Source organism: Canis aureus, chromosome 4 (genome assembly GCF_053574225.1).
Source record: "Canis aureus isolate CA01 chromosome 4, VMU_Caureus_v.1.0, whole genome shotgun sequence".
NCBI lineage: Eukaryota > Metazoa > Chordata > Mammalia > Carnivora > Canidae > Canis > Canis aureus.
Genome location: NC_135614.1, coordinates 19,276,859 through 19,297,657, shown reverse-complemented (window position 1 = coordinate 19,297,657; position 20,799 = coordinate 19,276,859). Strand labels below are relative to the sequence as shown.

General features: G+C 35.7%; 1 protein-coding gene across 3 annotated transcripts in view; it reads left to right on the top strand.

The window, feature by feature from the left end:
- The window catches only part of CTNNA3 (catenin alpha 3), a 1,688,099-nt gene that overhangs the window by 1,516,006 nt on the left and 151,294 nt on the right, over positions 1 to 20,799 (top strand). For all 3 annotated transcript variants that reach the window (XM_077894689.1, XM_077894690.1, XM_077894691.1), the window contains exon 15: positions 13,327 to 13,508. In XM_077894689.1, the coding sequence (XP_077750815.1) occupies positions 13,327 to 13,508 (182 nt within the window). The remainder of the gene's footprint in view (positions 1 to 13,326; positions 13,509 to 20,799) is intronic.

Below are 20,799 nucleotides of genomic sequence, written 5' to 3'. Positions count from 1 at the left end.
TCCAGGAAAACAGAATTTACTTGGAGATTCATTAACTTAATCTGTAGCTTAGGAGGCTTAGAGAAAATGGAAATATGCAATGTATTTACAAATAAAATATATTGAACTCATCGAGATGGGTTGGAATTCTTTTTCTAAGAATGATTTTTTTTCTTAATTCCAAAAATTCTATTGAGAAAAATGTTTATTTAGGAAACAACTAATGGGCACTACCCTTTGAGCAGATTCCATGTATTTACTTTCTAAGTATGACTGTATTTTTACAGGTAATCTAGAATTTTAGAAGTCATTTACTAGTTTTTGGTAAATTTCAAGGCATTGTAGACCGTAGGGGGGATCTAAAACTAATACCATTGTAATAGAAAATCTATTCACGTGAGAGTAGTCTTTAGTTGTGCAGTGTTTTATGTAATGTTTGGACCAGGCACGCTTTTAGAACCTGTAAGGCCACATTTGGAAGGTACATTTATCTCCTCTGAAGACTCACTATCATTCCTAATGTCAATCAACGGGAGAAGTGGGTGCTCAGGGAGCTGGAATAAAAAAATCTTTTCTGTCTGTGATTTGGTTACCTATGGTTATATTTGGACACAAAAATGTCCAGTTGAGTGCCTGGGAGGTATGGGATGCTAAAATGCTTTCTGCAATATAGAGAGTAAATAATAATAGTAGATGCTTCTTTACCAAGATCATATTTCTCTGCATCTAACTACCATTTTTTGTCTCTAACATTTTGTCTAATATGTTATATAATCCAGTCTCATGTTAGCTAGATGTGGTTAGTTAAGAGAAATTATAGAAAATTTGCAATTATAGCACAGAGAATTTTCCATATATGTTTCACCAAGTTTCTCCTAATGTTGACATCTAGCATAACTAAGGTCTATTTATCAAAACTGAAACGTGAACATTGGTATTATACTACTAACTGAACTATAGACTTCATCAATTTTTCCACTAATATTCTTTTCTAGTCTAGGATTAAAGCCAGGATCCACTATTGTATTAAGTTTGTCGTATTTCCTGGTCTCCTATAGAGTATAACAATTCCTTATCCTTCCTTGCCTTTCTTTCATGACCTTGATTCTTTTGAAGACTATCAGAAATTTTATGGAATGTCCCTTGATTTAAATTTGTCTTATGTTTTTCTCATTATTTTAAGGTTATACATTTTCAGAGGGGATACCATGGAATTCATGTGTCCTCAGCCCATCAAGATGTTAAAGAGTCAAAAAAAAAAAAAGATGTTATAGGGTCACATTTCTAGTGATGTTGGCCTTTGTCACTTGGTTAAACTATTGGTTGCTTGCTGGTTTTTAACCATTGAAAAGTTACTATTATTTTTTCTTTGTAATTAATAAATATCTTGGATAAAATGGTTTAAGACTATTCAAATCTAATTTCTTTTTTTTTGTAAATTTATCTTTTATTGGTGTTCAATTTGCCAACATATAGAATCACCCAGTGCTCATCCCATCAAGTGCCCCCTCAGTGCTTGTCACCCAGTCACTCCCACCCCTCGCCCACCTCCCCTCCCCCCACCCCTAGTTTGTTTCCCAGAGTTAGGAGTCTCTCACATTCTGTCTCCCTTTCTGATATTTCCCACTCATTTTTCCTCCTTTCCCCTTTATTCCCTGTCATTATTTTTATATTCCCCAAATGAATGAGACCATATAATGTTTGTCCTTCTCTGATTGACTTATTTCACTTAGCATAATACCCTCCAGTTCCATCCACGTCGAAGCAAATAGTGGGTATTAGTCGTTTCTAATGGCTGAGTAATATTCCATTGTATACATAAACCACATCTCCTTTATCCATTCATCTTTCGATAGACACCAAGGCTCATTTCAATTTTTTAAAATATTTTATTTATTTATTCATGAGAGACACACAGAGAGAGGCACACATAGGAAGAGGGAGAAGCAGGCTCCATCCAGGGAGCCCAATGTGGGACTCAATCCCGAGACTGCGGGATCATGCCCTGAGCCAAAGGCAGATGCTCAACCGCTGAGCCACCCAGGTGTCCCTAGAGCATTTATTTTTTGCAGTTTTAAGTTCTTTCTGTGCCCCTTTTAGATGTAAATATTCTGCCAGCCTCTTGCCAGGTTTACAACTCAGTAATACTCTTAAGGACCTGGGAGTCACCCCTTTGAAGTGTAATAATGAAGAAAGACAGTGCCTCTATCTACCAATTTCTATTAATAAGTGCCATTAGCACACGCAGATGATTTAATCACATTAATCAACCTCTCCCTAATGTCACACAGTACTTTACTACAAATATGCCTCAGTACTTAAAAACTCAGACCTTTGTTCATCAGAGTTGATTTCAAACTCTCTCTCCTATAACAGTAGTCTTTTATAAAAATTTTCTTTGCGTGTTTAACTTGTCCAATGCAATCTTTATTGACACCTCTGATGGGTTAAAGAAGTCATAAACTTTCAGATTTTGTGACTTGTTGTCTTCAATGGGGGAGCAGTGCTTTCTCTAACTTTCTATATCATCAGATGAAAACTAGATAAATCATAATTTTAAGTTATTTACATTCCTGCCTTGTAGAGTTCTTATGTCAACCCCGAAACACTTGCACAGATTGTTACATACACATGAATTATGTTTGTGGATGACTTGTAAAGAGTTTAAAAATGTTAAGTCACTACAAGAGAGGGAGAAAGGAACAGTCAGAGGAAGTTAGTGTCCACAGAAACAATAGATCAGGGAGGGCAAAAAAACATGACGCCTGTGGGAATATAAACTCTCAGAAATTTACAAAGCTCTTGTGGGAGGGAGTTTGAGATTCTAAAAGATGCATGATAAGAAACTTGACTCAATTTTATTTATATTTTAAAATATGAAAATTTAAGTCAACTGTGGGTCTTAGATCACAAGTGAACAGAAACATGGATAATTACCTGGTAAAATAGTCACCAAAAATAATATTTGTGGATTTCATGGCACTGACATTTGTGGAAATGACACACACACAAGCCCATATTTACTTTTTAAAATACCTAGCAAGTGATAGATAGATAAATATATTCTACAAAATTATAACTCTTTACTTTTCTTTAGGGACAACATCATCTATATTCAACTAATAATCTAATGAAAACAGTCTTTTCAATCTTTTTTGCCATATATATGTAATGACAGTTATTATCAGCATATTGATATAAAATATCAATCATGGTACTATTGTTAAATTGTAATTTATTACATTATATATAAATCATAATAATATATATGCATAATGTCATGAATGTCATGAATATTTAAATTCTATACCACATTCCTAAGATTGTTATTTTATCATGGAAAATATTTTTAGAAAGATAAAATAAAGTGTTTAAATTCACATAAACTATTCAAAGGGAAACCTGTTATCTTTATATTCAGTTACACTTAAAATACACATCCATGTTATAAAATTATATTTATTACATATTAAAATTAAGAAGAAACTAAACAAAGAAACAGGTGAGATGCAGTTATTTTTCAAATTATACCTGCTTTTGTGGTAAACTCTTCATATATCTTGCCAAGGTTTTATTTTTAATAAAATATTTTAAATAGTTATAAATGAACACTAAATGTCACACCATCAATGATATATGAAATTCATATTTAGTAAGACAGTTGACTTTCTAGAAGTCTTATACAACAACTTATTTTGGACCAAAATATACATTTTTTTAAACTTAAAAATAATTACTGGAGTTGGTTTTCAAATTATATTCCATGCATGCTAATTTACCAATCAAAATGTAATAATTAGGAGGATCTGCTCAGTGGTTTAGCGCCTGCCTTCGGCCCAGGGCCTGATCCTGGAGCTCCAGGATCAAGTCCCACGTCAGGCTCCCTGCATAGAGCCTGCTTCTCCCTCTGCCCATGTCTCTGCCTCTCTCTCTCTGTCTCTCATGAATAAATAAATAAAATCTTAAAAAAATGTAATAATTATAATTTGATATTTTCTGCACTGGGAGATTTTAAGCTCCTTGAGAGCAAGAACAGTGCCATGTAACTTTACCAAGCAGTAGAAAATCAGTAAATGCTGAATGATGATGTGTAGATGATTCATTATCTATATTATGACCAAACATTATTGCACTATGCTGTAATACGGTGATAGGAGAGAGGTGTGATGAGCAGGGAGACAGTCATAAACTGAAAGGCCCCCAATTATCTGGGCTTTCTGTCTTCTCCTTGATAGATTCTTTCCTTTCCTTGGCATTAGACTAGCACATCTTTTGTCTACTTCCAATTTACTGTAAACAGGGACGTGGAATTCAGGTAACCAAACTTACATTGTGTGCAAAGTAAAAATTATTAGGCACTGAGTCACATCCTAAGGGAGTACTCTTATGAATAGAATGAATAGGCTCCTAGAGCTTGTTTATCACAGCCTTTACAATATTACTTACTGAATTATTTCTTTGTTTTACAAAACTATGTAGTTTTGAAACATGAGGATTTTTGTATTGTTATTCTTGGCAGCAACTAAGACAAAAATATTTTTAAAACCTGGAATGATAATCTAAAGAAAACACAATGCAATTGAATTTAGATTCATTTAAGTCTTTGTAACATTTAAATTTTAAAAAAGGTAAATATACAGAACCATTTAAATCAGAATACTTATATAAACTTGTTAAAGTATGTTCTTTCCTTTGAGATTGTCTGTTTTGGAAGACAAATTATAATAACCCACCTGCTTTGGTGAGAAACCAGAGGAAAGATTTTAAAGGCTTGGTATTAAACCTACAGCTAATATATATATTGTAAGAAATACATAGCCATACTATGATCCCATCTGTCAAAATAATTGGGATATTCATGTTAGGTTTTTGATACCTCTTCCCACCAGCACCACTTTTTTGAAGCTCCATGCAGATCACCACCTTTAGTTAACAACTTTATTTTTAGAGAAAGGCTTATCCTACAGCAACACTTATTTACATTTCAATTATAATTCTACACACTAAGAACTTCTCTGAAGTTATTTCCTATGGGTCTTCAGCCACACTTATCTGCGTGAGGATTACTTTTGCAGGTCATAAGGCTCATTCATTGTTTTAGTTTTTACTGGTAAGATTTGCCTGGACTAGTTTATCTCTTACTCCCAAAGAACCCAGCATTGAACCTTCAGGTATGTCTAAGGAGAAGCAGAAGCGTCTGTCACTGACTGGTAAGGGATGTGGCACATAGAATGGCATTTTGGGATAAGAGAGTAGACTGTCTGGTTTATAAAATCTCCAATGCCTCCACAAAACCAGAACATAGGAAATATCATTTATTTTCTCATTCTTTTTTTTTATTTTGAAAAAAATTAAATATGCAGAAAAACTTAAGCATACTAGTACAACATTCACTCATATTCCCAGGACCTGGATATAGCAGCTTTTAAAAGAAGATTTATTTATTTATTTGAGAGTTGAGAGAGAGAGAGAGAGAGAGAATGGGGCAGGGTGGGGGGTGGATCTTCAAGCTGATTCCCTGCTGAGTACAGAGGTCAAGGTGGGACTTGGCTTGAGGATCAACCTCACAACCCATAAGATCATGACCTGAGCTGAAACCAAGAGTCAGACGCTTTAATGGGCAGAGCTACCGAGGCGTCCCCTGGACTTACCAGTTTCAGCATACTGCCAGAGCTATATTTGTGTGTGTGTGTGTGTGTTTTCCTGAACTGCTTCAAAGTTGCAACATCTGAAGAAAATTAACAATCACTTCCTAATGTTGTCTAATACCAAGTTGACTCCATAAACAGCATTTATGTTTTCCTAGAACAAGGACACATATTGGATTCACAAATAAATATTAATATATTTTTCAAAATAGAATATACCCTAGTGCTAAAAACTGCCTTGCAGATGAAACTATAAATAACAGAGAGATATGATCAAAAAAAGAAAGAAAACATTGGGGAGGGTTTCATTTATAGGAGACAGGCATATGTTCCCTATAGGCCTGATTTCCATGGTTGTTAAAGGTAGATTATTAGTAATATCTACCTTAATATTATGTAAGTAGGATAACTTTTCAAAACTGTTGAGCAAAGTGACTGGCATAGAAGAAGCATAAATAAATGTTAATTGTCTCTATTCTTATTATCTTTAGAACATAATCAATTAAGTAACACTGGTAATATAATAGTTAACTGTTTTGACCCAGCCCCTGAATCCTATAAAGTTTTATAATAAAATGAAATAGTTTTATACCTAAGGGATCTGTGAGTATAACTCATGAGGTTTCAAGAGTATTATTTTTCGACAGATGAGGAAATTGAGAGCTTTTAAGAGCTAATATATTCATAAATTTGATTTAAAAGACTACACATAAAAATATAAAAATGTGTATCATTCCTTAAAGCAAAGTCCAATTCCAGTTCCTAAAAATCATTTTAACATATGATGGAAAACTTTTCTTAATGAATTCTCAGGAATCTGTTTGAAATTACAATTTAGTATGCTGAAAATATCAATGCATAAACATTTTTGATGAATTTGTTCTCCAAATTTTAATGAAGTTACATTTCTGCCAGCAGCAGTTCAGATTTTCTAAACTCCAGGAAAATGTTATACTATTTATATTTCTTATATATTAAAACACACCCATTCCCCAAATGCCTTTGGGCTTATCAAACACACACATGCACACACACACACACACACACACACACACACTACTATTAAATTTGATAAACTCTGGAGGTAAGAATGGCAACACATGGATTTACAGACCAAATCTGCCACTAACCAGCTGGATACTATTTTTCAAGCCATTTCTCTTTCCTGGGACTCAGTTTCCTTATCTGTAAAATAAGCAATTTGGATTCTGGAACTTCTGAGAATAAGAAAGACTTATTATAATGACTTTATATTTCTATATGGTTTGTTGCTTATGGCATGTATTTACTCGATAGAATTTACTTGGTTCCTGCCTAAGCTCTGTGAGGTAGCTAGGTGAATATTTTTAACTGTCCTTCCCTACAATATTGTGAAAGTTTTAGAAGCCAGGTGAAGGCATCAGTCCTAAGTGCCATTTATTAAGTCTCTAATATAATCCAGCATCATTACTTACAGATATAATTCTAATTGTCAGAAAACCTGTAATAAGTTTATCATCATTTTAACATGTAGTAAAATTGAGTTTGAGGATGCTTAAGTTCCTCACTACAAAGCTAGTACTTGACAGATGGGGAGCTTGGACCGAGGTCCATATGACAACTTTTTTTGCATTTTTCTTATTGCTGGAACTTTTTATTTTTGTCTTTTTAAAGAGATAATGGAAGTCATGGAAAGTGTTTAAGAAATAATGTAAGCATATTAATATTTTAAGTAGTAGTAATGATCATAATGAAAAAGCAGATGAAAAGAAGGTAAGATCAATTGTGCTGTCAATACAACCTTAGGTAAATAATGAGGACCCAATTTTGAGAGTGGACAGGAAAAATGTATGGGGAAAGTTAATTTCTACCTTGCAGAGACAGAAGCTTGGAAAGTGTGTAAATGTGAATGACAAAGAAAATGCAAGATCAATGCTATAAAATTTTGATCCTACAAGCCTATTCTTTCTCTCTCTCCTATTTCTATTGACTGTAAGCATTTATCATATATATGTCCTACTTTCAGAACTTATATTATAGGGGATGGAGACCAATAAGACACAAATAAACATATATGTGTGTATGTATGAGAGAGAGAGAGAGCACTATTATTCTGAAAGGTGGTTCTGCTTTCAAAGACCTTTCCTCTAGAAAGTAAGAACATATATATATATATTCACAAATAATTAGGCTACAAGAGAGAATGATATGAATATCTTGAAGGGAGAACTGATAACATGTATGAATTTTTTTTTTTTGCATTTTATTTATTTATTCATGAGAGGCACACAGAGAAAGTCAGAGACATAGGCAGAGGGAGAAGCAGGCTCCCTCTGGGAGCCCCATGCGGGACTCGATGCCAGGATTCCGGGACCACAACCTGAGCCAAAGGCAGATGCTTAACCACTAGCCCACCCAGGCGCCCCCATGTTCTGAAATTTTTAAAAGAATAATTATATATAGCTGGAGAAAAAGGATACATAAATTTGGCTTGAAAATAGAATTAAGTTTGGAGCAACAAAGATGGGGAGAGGAAAGATGAGCAAAATAATTAATGGACAATATCTCAAGAGATTTACTTGCAATAGCAAATAGTTGAGTTTAGCTTGAAGACACAGTGCATGAGAGGAAGATAAAATGTCATTGAAAAGCAGTCGTTTTAGGGGTAAAGGTTATGGTGGCCCCTGAGACCCAGTAATTTTACTCCTAGGTATATACTTAAGAAAAATTAACCCATATGTGCACCAAAAGAAAAATACAAGAATATTCACTATTCATAACAGCCAAAAATGGAATATTTTCCAAAAGATCGTTAATAGGTACATTGAAATAAATGGTGTATATTTGCAAATGGAATTCTATGTGTGTAGAGTGACAAGAATAAGCATACCATAACTCCATGCAACATGATAGATGTACTTCAAATATATAAAGTTGGACATAAAAAGCCAGATACAAGAGTACATATACCATCATTTCATTTTTATAAGGTTTAAAAACAGGAAAATCTATAGTTTTTAAAATCAGTAAAGTAGTGGTTCTTGGGAGATAGTGACTAGAATAGGTCCCAGGGTGGCTACAGGAGTGCTGGCAAACCTTTGGTTTCTTGATTTGGGTGCTAGGTATGAGGATACACTCAGTTTTTATAAATAGTTTCAGTTGTACCTTTATGATTTGGGCATTTTTCTATGTGAATTTTCTACTTTAGTTAAACATATTCACGGGTAGTATTTGAGGAATTAACATTCTTTATTCAGTAAGGATACATGGAAGCCGTTGTCTTTAGCTGAAGAGTTGCACTATTCTATTAAAATCAGAAAGATTGGATCAAGTGATAACAAGACAAAAGGATTGAAAATGAAAGAGAAAATTGACCTGAACTTATAGAGTAGTACTGGGAATACAGACAAGGAGAGAGTGTGATCAAATACTGAGATAAAATGGATCAAATTTCTGCCTAACAGAATAGGATACATAAAGAGAGGGAAAGTTTTTTTTTAAAGAGATTCAAGAGTAAATGGCAGACAGTACTACTGAGAAACACAAAAATCAAGAGGATAAAGGATTTGACAAATGTTGGCAAACTACAGTTAAGTCTGGTCTGTCAACTATCTTTGTACAGCCCATGAACTAGGAATGGTTTTTACATCTTTAAGTGATTGAAAAAAAAATATCAGAATAGATGTAATCAGAATAATATTTAAGACACATGAAAATTATATGAAATTGATGTTTCAATGTCCATATACAGTTTTTTGGAACACAGCCACACTCATTTGTTTGCATCTTTTCTATGGCTGCTCTTGCATTACAAGAGTAGCAGATGTGAGTATTGTGATAGAATGGTATGGTATGTCCTGAAAAGCATAAATTATCTACTATCTTGCCCTTTACAGAAAAATTCTGCTAACCCCTGCTTTAGAGCTAAAATTATAAATTATATATATGTCATATATTATATATAAGTGTGTAGAGAGAGATAGGGATAGAAGTAGACAAATATATATTTCAATATATTTATAGACATATCTATATATATTTATATATATATTTCAAGTATGTACTTAGACATTATACTTAGACATTATACTTAGGCATTATACTTAGGCAATACTTAGGCAATATATACTTAGGTATAGACTTGAAAATACAATATATATATAAATGTGTATATATATATATATATATATATATATATATATATATATACATACACACACAAAAAATGCCTAATACAATAATGGGAGAATGCAAAGTTTGTTGAAAAAGGAGGATAATGTTAGAAATAGAATTCTGAGGGTCACTCAGAACTGAGTGAAGAACTGAGTGAGTCTGTTATTGTAAGTTAACAGCTGACGTTAAAGACAACTAAAGAAAATAAAAAGTGCTTCATACACATTCATTCATTTGATCTCTAACACAACCTGTGAGGTGAATATCATTGTCTCTAGTTTACAGATGAGGAAATAGACTCTAGAAAATATGTGACTATATTTTGGAGAATAAGTGCATTCAAAAGTAGAAGGTGACAGAGAAATACCATCCAGTAGAATGGGAATATTTTGATATATTGTGGGCGATATATTGCTTATATTTGTTGGCATAGTAATAGGACAAAAATTCTAGGGTCAGAATTTCTAAGTTTCCATACTGGCTCTACTACTTACTAACTCTATAATCTTGAGTTAATATCTTAACCTTTGAGACACTCAGTGTCATAATCTATTAAAATTAGTATAATAGTATAATTACCTCATCGGGCTGCTATGAATAGTGAAGTTAAATCATACATAAGGTGCCTGGAAGAGTGTCTGGCATATCTAAATGTTAGCTATTTTTATCTTTGGCAACAGATTCCAAAAATCAGTTGACGCACAATATAGTATCATTTGTATGACAATGATTCAAAAAGCCCTTGATAGCTATTTACATCACAGTTCTACTCTATAGACATGAGCACAAGTGGAGACATATCACCAGCCAGCAATAACATCAGAACCCCCACTTACTTACCTGATTTGTGTTAAGCTTTGTTTCTTTGCTTATCCTTCACACAACTATCCAATAAGGAATTTTTGCTCAGAATTCTTAAATATGAAGTGTTCTCTTAAGTCCTATTTTGAAATGTCCATAGTGATTCAAATTGATTAATAGTAAATAATAAATCCTTCACAGAAGCACTAAAAATCTTCAGTAAAGGTGTCAGTCAGTCATTTAATGCTTTTTTGATGTTGCTCCTCCTGTGGGAGAGAGAAAATTCACTAGAACTTTCAATTTTGTAAACTATCACCCAACTTTTGGCCCTTATCCTCTGTGAAGTAAACATCTGGTGATTATAATTCACTATGTGAGTTGAGATGTTATTAAGGAAATCGAGTGCAACCGATGAGACTCCTGTGCGTGACAGGGTCAGACTCAGTGCTATCCAATAATCCACTCTGGTCCCTGCATGGCAGGTGGGCGGCAGCTGCAATTACTGTCATTTTATGTCTGGAGAAACTTAGACAAGAGGGTTCAGGGACTTCCTTAAGGTCATATTGGAAATCAGTAGCATTCCAAGGAACAGAACTTAAAATACACTTAACAAGATCACCTCTTGAATAGTTTCAACTTTTTTTAATGAGGATATTGAATAATTTTCCATGATATTCCAGTGTATACTTCAAAAATATTTATTAGATCCCTATTCATGGATTTATTACTTATGAGACAAAGACTGTACAAAGAAGTTCCAGTTGAATCTATCTACATCTATTATTATTTGAAAGTTTAAACACTTTTTTTTTAATGAAAATGGAAAGAATGGTAATGACCAGTAGTCAAGATGGTGAAAATTCATTTCGATTTTTGAGCTAGTTTAATGAGTTAGTAGCTTATAATTTACTTAATGTGCTTGCATACTATTGATTTTAGACCTAAGTGAACTGTGTCTTCGTCTATGTGCTTTGCTGTATGCCAGCAGCAGTAAAAGTTGCTTTTCTTTTAGTAGGCCACATTGCCTGAGAAAGAAAACTACAAATGATTCAGATTCTAAGGAAGAGACACCTGTATAACTCATCAGTTAAAAGCCTATTCTCATAGCTTAATTTAATTCTTCAAATGAAATAATGCAAAAAATGAACGTTCTAAGTGATAGATATGGGAATACATTTTGATAATTCTCTTACTGGATAGGAAATAGCCATCATTTACTAAATGAACATTCACTAACATAATGTGTCAAACATTATGCTAGGGAATTTAGAAGAAGCTTCAATTTCGAAAGCCTCATGGTTTGTTTTCATGACTAGGTTAGAACTGAAGCATGGATAATTAATGCTGAGATTTCACAGACACCAAGTTATTTTTAGATGCTGAATTAGTCTTATAAATAAATAGATAATAAGTGACAGATACTTGATATTGGCTCTTTAATTTTCATTTTTTGTTGGATTTTCCATTGACCATTCTTATAATTCCTTCATTCATAATTTAAGCTTTTTTGCCCTTGTATGCTATTGACTTAAGAAAGTGTATTTCAACCACTTTGATCCTAGTGCCCAGGATATTTCAAAGGTCTTTTAGGTGATTTTCCTTATTTTCCCTCTATGTCCATATCCTAGATACCAGCATCTGGAAATATATTGGCACTGTATGTCTCACGTATTCTCTGTGAAAGATCTAATAAGTAAAAATCTACTTAAATGATTTATCATTTTTAACTACTCTATCGGAAGCCCAAGTACTCATTCTATTAGAATATACATGGATTTTTGATGAGACTATGATTGCACAGACTACTGCATTTTATGGCCTTGTTACTACAAAATCATTTTGACTTCAAGATTCTCTACTTGACAAAAAGTTATAGGTCCCAGATGATAATGCTGTGAATATGGTGGCTTAGATGGTTCTCCTACCCTTCCCACATTCAAACTGCAAGTGGAAAATGAAAGTTGCATGCTGTTCAAAATTTGACATATCCAATGAATAGTACTAAGCCAACACAGCAAGTTTACTGTGCATGGGAGAAGAGCACTTCAGAATTCAGGGTGCTAATTAGTGAGGGTTGCCTTAATAAACCCTGCCTGTAACATTTTTACTCTTCCCTCAAAATAATTTATAGACACATACACACTTGAATGTGTTTGTATGTACAAAGTACACAAATATATCCTTACGATTTTTAACATGCGCTTAAAATTATTTATATATGATTTATAAATGTATACTATTACTGATTACCAATATATTTTCAGTGTTTGTGTAAAGATCTGTCTGAATGTATATACATACATGTATAAATAGACATTATAATGTCAAAAGACATTTCAAGATAGTTTTGCTATACTTCTACCTTTTGAAGCATATTGTGGTATAATTAAATAAAGTATATGCTTTTCTAATACATGAGATTCATATATTAAGCTTGAGTTAATTTAAAAATGTGTTGCACTAGAAATTTGAGAAGTCTTACATTTATATTAAGGAATAGAATTAAATATGTCAGATACCAAATTATACATTGTTATTATCAAATTTAAATTGTAGTTCTAGAGCAAACATTTATAAATTTAATAGCTTTTTCATGTGAAAAATTAAGCCTGGAAAGTTTTGATTATATGACTTAAAAAACTATGACACATGAGCTAGTTTAAGAATAATCTGTAATGACCACTTCTTCCTAAAATGCTTTTTGACATAGTAGAATGATTATAAATCTACTTATCACATGTTTTAGGCTAAGATGACTCAGTTGCCTGAGGCAGAAAAGGAAAAGATTGCTGAGCAAGTTGCTGATTTCAAGAAAGTAAAGAGTAAACTGGATGCTGAGATTGAGATATGGGATGATACCAGCAATGATATCATTGTTCTGGCCAAGAAGATGTGTATGATTATGATGGAGATGACAGACTTCACAAGGTAATTATGTGGAAAATGATGCATAACATTTATAATGGGTAGAAACATTTGTCACAGTAATGAAACCCAAGTTTCTCTAAGTAGCAGGTGCTGAAAACCAAATGGTGGGAGAAACATAAATAATATAGAATTAGAAAGTTGTAGGTGTTTAGTTCTAGAGGTTTTGGTAAATAAATATGGCAAAGTTTCTCATAACAGGCCAAAAAATGATTTTAGAAATCTCCTTTATACCCTCTCACCTTAGGAGTCTTCTCTGTGTTTCATATTAGCATATTGTTTTACAAAGAAATTGGTAAATCTAATTATGATTTTGATTGGAGCTATCTGAATAGTTGATTTCCATAATTACATAATTTTAGTTGTGATGATTTATGTGTCATCAAGATTCATGATATCTTTTGCTCCTGAGTCATCAACCAAATATATTTTAAATCACAGTGACTTAATGATATACATGAAAGAATCATACATTGTGTGTAAATTCCAGAAGCAATAAAATGCTTATTATAGCTTCAAAATATTGTTTTTTTAGAGCTAGCCAAAGAGCAGTAAAATAATATAGTTCTTGCCCTACCAGTTACTAAAATATACAAAAGTACAATACTTAAGGCAATTTAATGTTGGTGTAATTTTAAAAGCCACAGAGAAGAACACTCTGAAGCAGACCCGGTATACTCAGAAAACGTTCATTTATATCACCATTCATTGTCCACAAATATATATTTTTTTAAGATTTTTATTCATTTATTCATGAGAGACACACAAAGAGAGAGAGAGGGAGGCAGAGACACAGGCAAAGGGAGAAGCAAGGCTCCATGCAGGGAGCCCGATGTAGGACTCCATCACGGGACTCCAGGATCACGCCCTGAGCTGAATGAAGATGGGTGCTTAACCTCTGAGCCACCCAGGGATCCCCCACAAATATAAATTTTAGATAGAGTAATAAATATAACTTTAAAAATCATAACAAATAGAAAAATGTACACACAAATCTTTTATTTATATTAAGAATCAGAAAGACTTTTTTTTTTTTCAGAAAGACTTTCTAAGCATTGGAGAAAAGGGGAGAACTTATAAAAATAGGATTATTAAAATGAACTACATTAAAAATTCTTTAGATCAATAGAATGTCCTAAACCATATTAAATATAAATAGATAATTGGGTAAACATTTGTATCAAAAAATAACAAAAATATGATGCCATTTATATATAAAGAATATTTAAAGAAATGAATATAAAGACATTGTCAAGAATAAAAAATCAAATATTCTAGAATGGACAAAAGACATGAGCAGATAATTCACAAATTTCTCCCCCTAAAAAAATTGATCTATAAATCTGTGAATAACATTCAACCTAAAATAATTTTTAAAAATGTAACTTTTAAATTTATAAAATTGGACAAAATTTTAAAACAGGTTTGTTATAGGGATAGTATGGTGATGAAAGCGTATGTTTTTATAATGTTGTAATAGTTAGGCATTATGTATAAAGTAAGAACTTTTATAAAGTTTTGATATCTATACCTGTACATTATATACACAGTTTAATGAAGAGTACCTTTTATTTATTTATCCTGGGTACATATGTAAAGGAAATGAAAAAAACATCTTGAGATTTCTGCATTCCTATGTTCATTGCAGCATTATTCACAATAGCCAAGATATGGAAATGGCGTTGGTGTCCCTCAAAAGACGAATGAATAAAGAATATATATATTTCAAATCCCTACCCTGTAAACTTTACATATTTTTACTATTGGATTTGTCAATTATGCCTCAAGAAAGATGGGGAGAAAAGATAATCAAAATAATTCAGCTGATAAGACACTTGCATCTAAAAAACAAATAAAGAAAATAGTGTTTTCTGAGGAGGGGCGAGATGGCGGAAGAGCAGGGTCCCCAAGTCACCTGTCCCCACCAAATTACCTAGATAACCGTCAAATCATCCTGAGAATCTACGAATTCGGCCTGAGATTTAAAGAGAGACCAGCTGGAACGCTACAGTGAGAAGAGTTTGCGCTTCTATCACGGCAGGAAGACGGGGAAAAAGAAATAAAGAAACAAAAGGCCTCCAAGGGGGAGGGGCCCGTGAGGAGCCGGGCTGAGGCCGGGGCGAGTGTCCCCAGGACAGGAGAGCCCCGTCCCGGAGACGCAGGAGCTGCACCGACCTTCCCGGGCGGAAAGGGGCTCGCAGGGAGTTGGAGCAGGACCCAGGAGGGCGGGGATGCCCTCGGGCTCCCGGGGACACTAACAGACACCTGCGCCCGGGAGATGCACCGAGCTCCCTAAGGGCTGCAGCGCGCACGGCGGGACCCGGAGCAGCTCGGAGGGGCTCGGGGGCGGCTCCGCGGAGGGGGCTGCGCGGAGGGGGCTGCGCGGAGGGGCTCGGGCGGAGGAAGAGGCTCCGTGCGGAGGGGGCTGCGCGGTTCCAGGAGCAGCTCGGGGGGGCTCGGGCGGCGGCTCCACGGAGGGGGCTACGGGGAGGGAGCGCGAATCCACCAGCGCAGGCCCCGGAGCACAGGGCGCCGGGACACAGCCCAGGATCCGGCCTCCCCCGGGACAGGCAGAGGCCGAGAGGGCCCAGGACAGCAAGGACGCTCCTGCCCCAGCTGAGCAGATCAGCGGCCCCGCCCCGGAGCCTCCAGGCCCTGCAGACGGAGAGCTCCGGAGCTACTGCGGGGGCTGAATCCAGGTTTCCAGAGCTGGCCCCGCCACTGGGGCTGTTGCTCCTGGGGCCTCACGGGGTAAACAATCCCCCCTGAGCCCTGCACCAGGCAGGGGCACAGCAGCTCCCCCAACTGCTAACACCTGAAAATCATCACAACAGGCCCCTCCCCCAGAAGACCAGCTAGACTGACAACTTCCAGAGGAAGCCAAGGGACTTAAAGTACACAGAATCAGAAGATACTCCCCCGTGGTTCTTTTTTTCAGTTTATTTTGTTTTGTTTTGTTTTGTTTTGTTTTGTTTTGCTTTTTGATTTGTTTCCTTCCCCCACCCCCCTTTTTTGCTCCTTTCTTTCTTTTTCTTTCTCTTTTTCTTCTTTTTTTTTCATTTTTTTCTTCATTTTTTTTCTATTTCTCTTTTCTTTCCTTCTTTCTCTCCTCTCTTTTTCTCCTTTTCCCAATACAACTTGCTTTTGGCCACTCTGCACTGAGCAAAATGACGAGAAGGAAAACCTCACCTCAAAAGAAAGAATCAGAAACAGTCCTCTCTCCCACAGAGTTACAAAATCTGGATTACAATTCAATGTCAGCCAATTCAGAAGCACTATCATACAGCTACTGGTGGCTCTAGAAAAAAGCATAAAGGACTCAAGAGACTTCATGACTGCAGAATTTAGAGCTAATCAGGCAGAAATTAAAAATCAATTGAATGAGATGCAATCCAAACTAGAAGTCCTAACGACGAGGGTTAACGAGGTGGAAGAACGAGTGAGTGACATAGAAGACAAGTTGATAGCAAAGAGGGAAACTGAGGAAAAAAGAGACAAACAATTAAAAGACCATGAACATAGATTAAGGGAAATAAACGACAGCCTGAGGAAGAAAAACCTATGTTTAATTGGTATTCCCGAGGGTGCCGAAAGGGACAGAGGGCCAGAATATGTATTTGAACAAATTCTATCTGAAAACTTTCCTAATCTGGGAAGGGAAACAGGCATTCAGATCCAGGAAATAGAGAGATCCCCCCCTAAAATCAATAAAAACCGTTCAACACCTCGACATTTAATAGTGAAGCTTGCAAATTCCAAAGATAAAGAGAAGATCCTTAAAGCAGCAAGAGACAAGAAATCCCTGACTTTTATGGGGAGGAGTATTAGGGTAACAGCAGACCTCTCCACAGAGACCTGGCAGGCCAGAAAGGGCTGGCAGGACATATTCAGTGTCCTAAATGAGAAGAACATGCAACCAAGAATACTTTATCCAGCAAGGCTCTCGTTCAGAATGGAAGGAGAGATAAAGAGCTTCCAAGACAGGCAGCAACTAAAAGAATATGTGACCTCCAAACCAGCTCTGCAAGAAATTTTAAGGGGGCCTCTTAAAATTCCCCTTTAAGAAGAAGTTCAGTGGAACAGTCCACAAAAACAAAGACTGAATAGATATCATGATGACACTAAACTCATATCTCTCAATAGTAACTCTGAATGTGAACGGGCTTAATGACCCCATCAAAAGGCGCAGGGTTTCAGACTGGATAAAAAAGCAGGACGCATCTATTTGCTGTCTACAAGAGACTCATTTTAGACAGAAGGACACCTACAGCCTGAAAATAAAAGGTTGGAGAACCATTTACCATTCGAATGGTCCTCAAAAGAAAGCAGGGGTAGCCATCCTTATATCAGATAAACTAAAATTTACCCCGAAGACTGTAGTGAGAGATGAAGAGGGACACTATATCATACTTAAAGGATCTATTCACCAAGAGGACTTAACAATCCTCAATATATATGCCCCGAATGTGGGAGCTGCCAAATATATAAATCAATTATTAAACAAAGTGAAGAAATACTTAGATAATAATACACTTATACTTGGTGACTTCAATCTAGCTCTTTCTATACTCGATAGGTCTTCTAAGCACAACATCTCCAAAGAAACGAGAGCTTTAAATGATACACTGGACCAGATGTATTTCACAGATATCTACAGAACTTTACATCCAAACTCAACTGAATACACATTCTTCTCAAGTGCACATGGAACTTTCTCCAGAATAGACCACATATTGGGTCACAAATCGGGTCTGAACTGATACCAAAAGATTGGGATCGTCCCCTGCATATTCTCAGACCATAATGCCTTGAAATTAGAACTAAATCACAACAAGAAGTTTGGAAGGACCTCAAACACGTGGAGGTTAAGGACCATCCTGCTAAAAGATGAAAGGGTCAACCAGGAAATTAAGGAAGAATTAAAAAGATTCATGGAAACTAGTGAGAATGAAGATACAACCGTTCAAAATCTTTGGGATGCAGCAAAAGCAGTCCTAAGGGGGAAATACATCGCAATACAAGCATCCATTCAAAAACTGGAAAGAACTCAAATACAAAAGCTAACCTTACACATAAAGGAGCTAGAGAAAAAACAGCAAATAGATCCTACACCCAGCAGAAGAAGAGAGTTAATAAAGATTCGAGCAGAACTCAACGAAATCGAGACCAGAAGAACTGTGGAACAGATCAACAGAACCAGGAGTTGGTTCTTTGAAAGAATTAATAAGATAGATAAACCATTAGCCAGCCTTATTAAAAAGAAGAGAGAGAAGACTCAAATTAATAAAATCATGAATGAGAAAGGAGAGATCACTACCAACACCAAGGAAATACAAACGATTTTAAAAACATATTATGAACAGCTATACGCCAATAAATTAGGCAATCTAGAAGAAATGGACGCATTCCTGGAAAGCCACAAACTACCAAAACTGGAACAGGAAGAAATAGAAAACCTGAACAGGCCACTAACCAGGGAGGAAATGGAAGCAGTCATCAAAAACCTCCCAAGACACAAGAGTCCAGGGCCAGATGACTTCCCAGGGGAATTTTATCAAACGTTTAAAGAAGAAACCATACCTATTCTCCTAAAGCTGTTTGGAAAGATAGAAAGAGATGGAGTACTTCCAAATTCGTTCTATGAGGCCAGCATCACCTTAATTCCAAAACCAGACAAAGACCCCACCAAAAAGGAGAATTACAGACCAATATCCCTGATGAACATGGATGCAAAAATTCTCAACAAGATACTGGCCAATAGGATCCAACAGTACATTAAGAAAATTATTCACCATGACCAAGTAGGATTTATCCCTGGGACACAAGGCTGGTTCAACACCCGTAAAACAATCAATGTGATTCATCATATCAGCAAGAGAAAAACCAAGAACCATATGATCCTCTCATTGGATGCAGAGAAAGCATTTGACAAAGTACAGAATCCATTTCTGATCAAAACTCTTCAGAGTGTAGGGATAGAGGGAACATTCCTCAACATCTTAAAAGCCATCTATGAAAAGCCCACAGCAAATATCATTCTCAATGGGGAAGCCCTGGGAGCCTTTCCCCTAAGATCAGGAACAAGACAGGGATGTCCACTCTCACCACTGCTATTCAACATAGTACTGGAAGTCCTAGCCTCAGCAATCAGACAACAAAAAGACATTAAAGGCATTCAAATTGGCAAAGAAGAAGTCAAACTCTCCCTTTTCGCTGATGACATGATATTCTACATAGAAAATCCAAAAGTCTCCACCCCAAGATTGCTAGAACTCATACAACAATTCAGTAGCGTGGCAGGATACAAAATCAATGCCCAGAAATCAGTGGCATTTCTATACACTAACAATGAGACTGAAGAAAGAGAAATTAAGGTGTCAATCCCATTTACAATTGCACCCAAAAGCATAAGTTACCTAGGAATAAACCTAACCAAAGATGTAAAGGATCTATACCCTCAAAACCATAGAACACTTCTGAAGGAAATGGAGGAAGACACAAAGAGATGGAAAAATATTCCATGCTCATGAATTGGCAGAATTAATATTGTGAAAATGTCAATGTTACAATGTTGACATTTGTCAATGTCAAAGGGCAATATACACGTTTAATGCAATCCCTATCAAAATACCATGGACTTTCTTCAGAGAGTTAGAACAAATTATTTTAAGATTTGTGTGGAATCAGAAAAGACCCCGAATAGCCAGGGGAATTTTAAAAAAGAAAACCATATCTGGGGGCATCACAAGGCCAGATTTCAGGTTGTACTACAAAGCTGTGGTCATCAAGACAGTGTGGTACTGGCACAAAAACAGACACATAGATCAGTGGAACAGAATAGAGAACCCAGAAGTGGACCCTGAACTTTATGGTCAACTAATATTCGATAAAGGAGGAAAGACTATCCATTGGAAGAAAGACAGTCTCTTCAATAAATGGTGCTGGGAAAATTGGACACCCACATGCAGAAGAATGAAACTAGACCACTCTCTTTCACCATACACAAAGATAAACTCAAAATGGATGAAAGATCTAAATGTGAGACAAGATTCCATCAAAATCCTAGAGAAGAACACAGGCAACACCGTTTTTGAACTCGGCCACAGTAACTTCTTGCAAGATACATCCACGAAGGCAAAAGAAACAAAAGCAAAAATGAACTATTGGGACTTCATCAAGATAAGAAGCTTTTGCACAGCAAAGGATACAGTCAACAAAACTCAAAGACAACCTACAGAATGGGAGAAGATATTTGCAAATGACATATCAGATAAAGGGCTAGTTTCCAAGATCT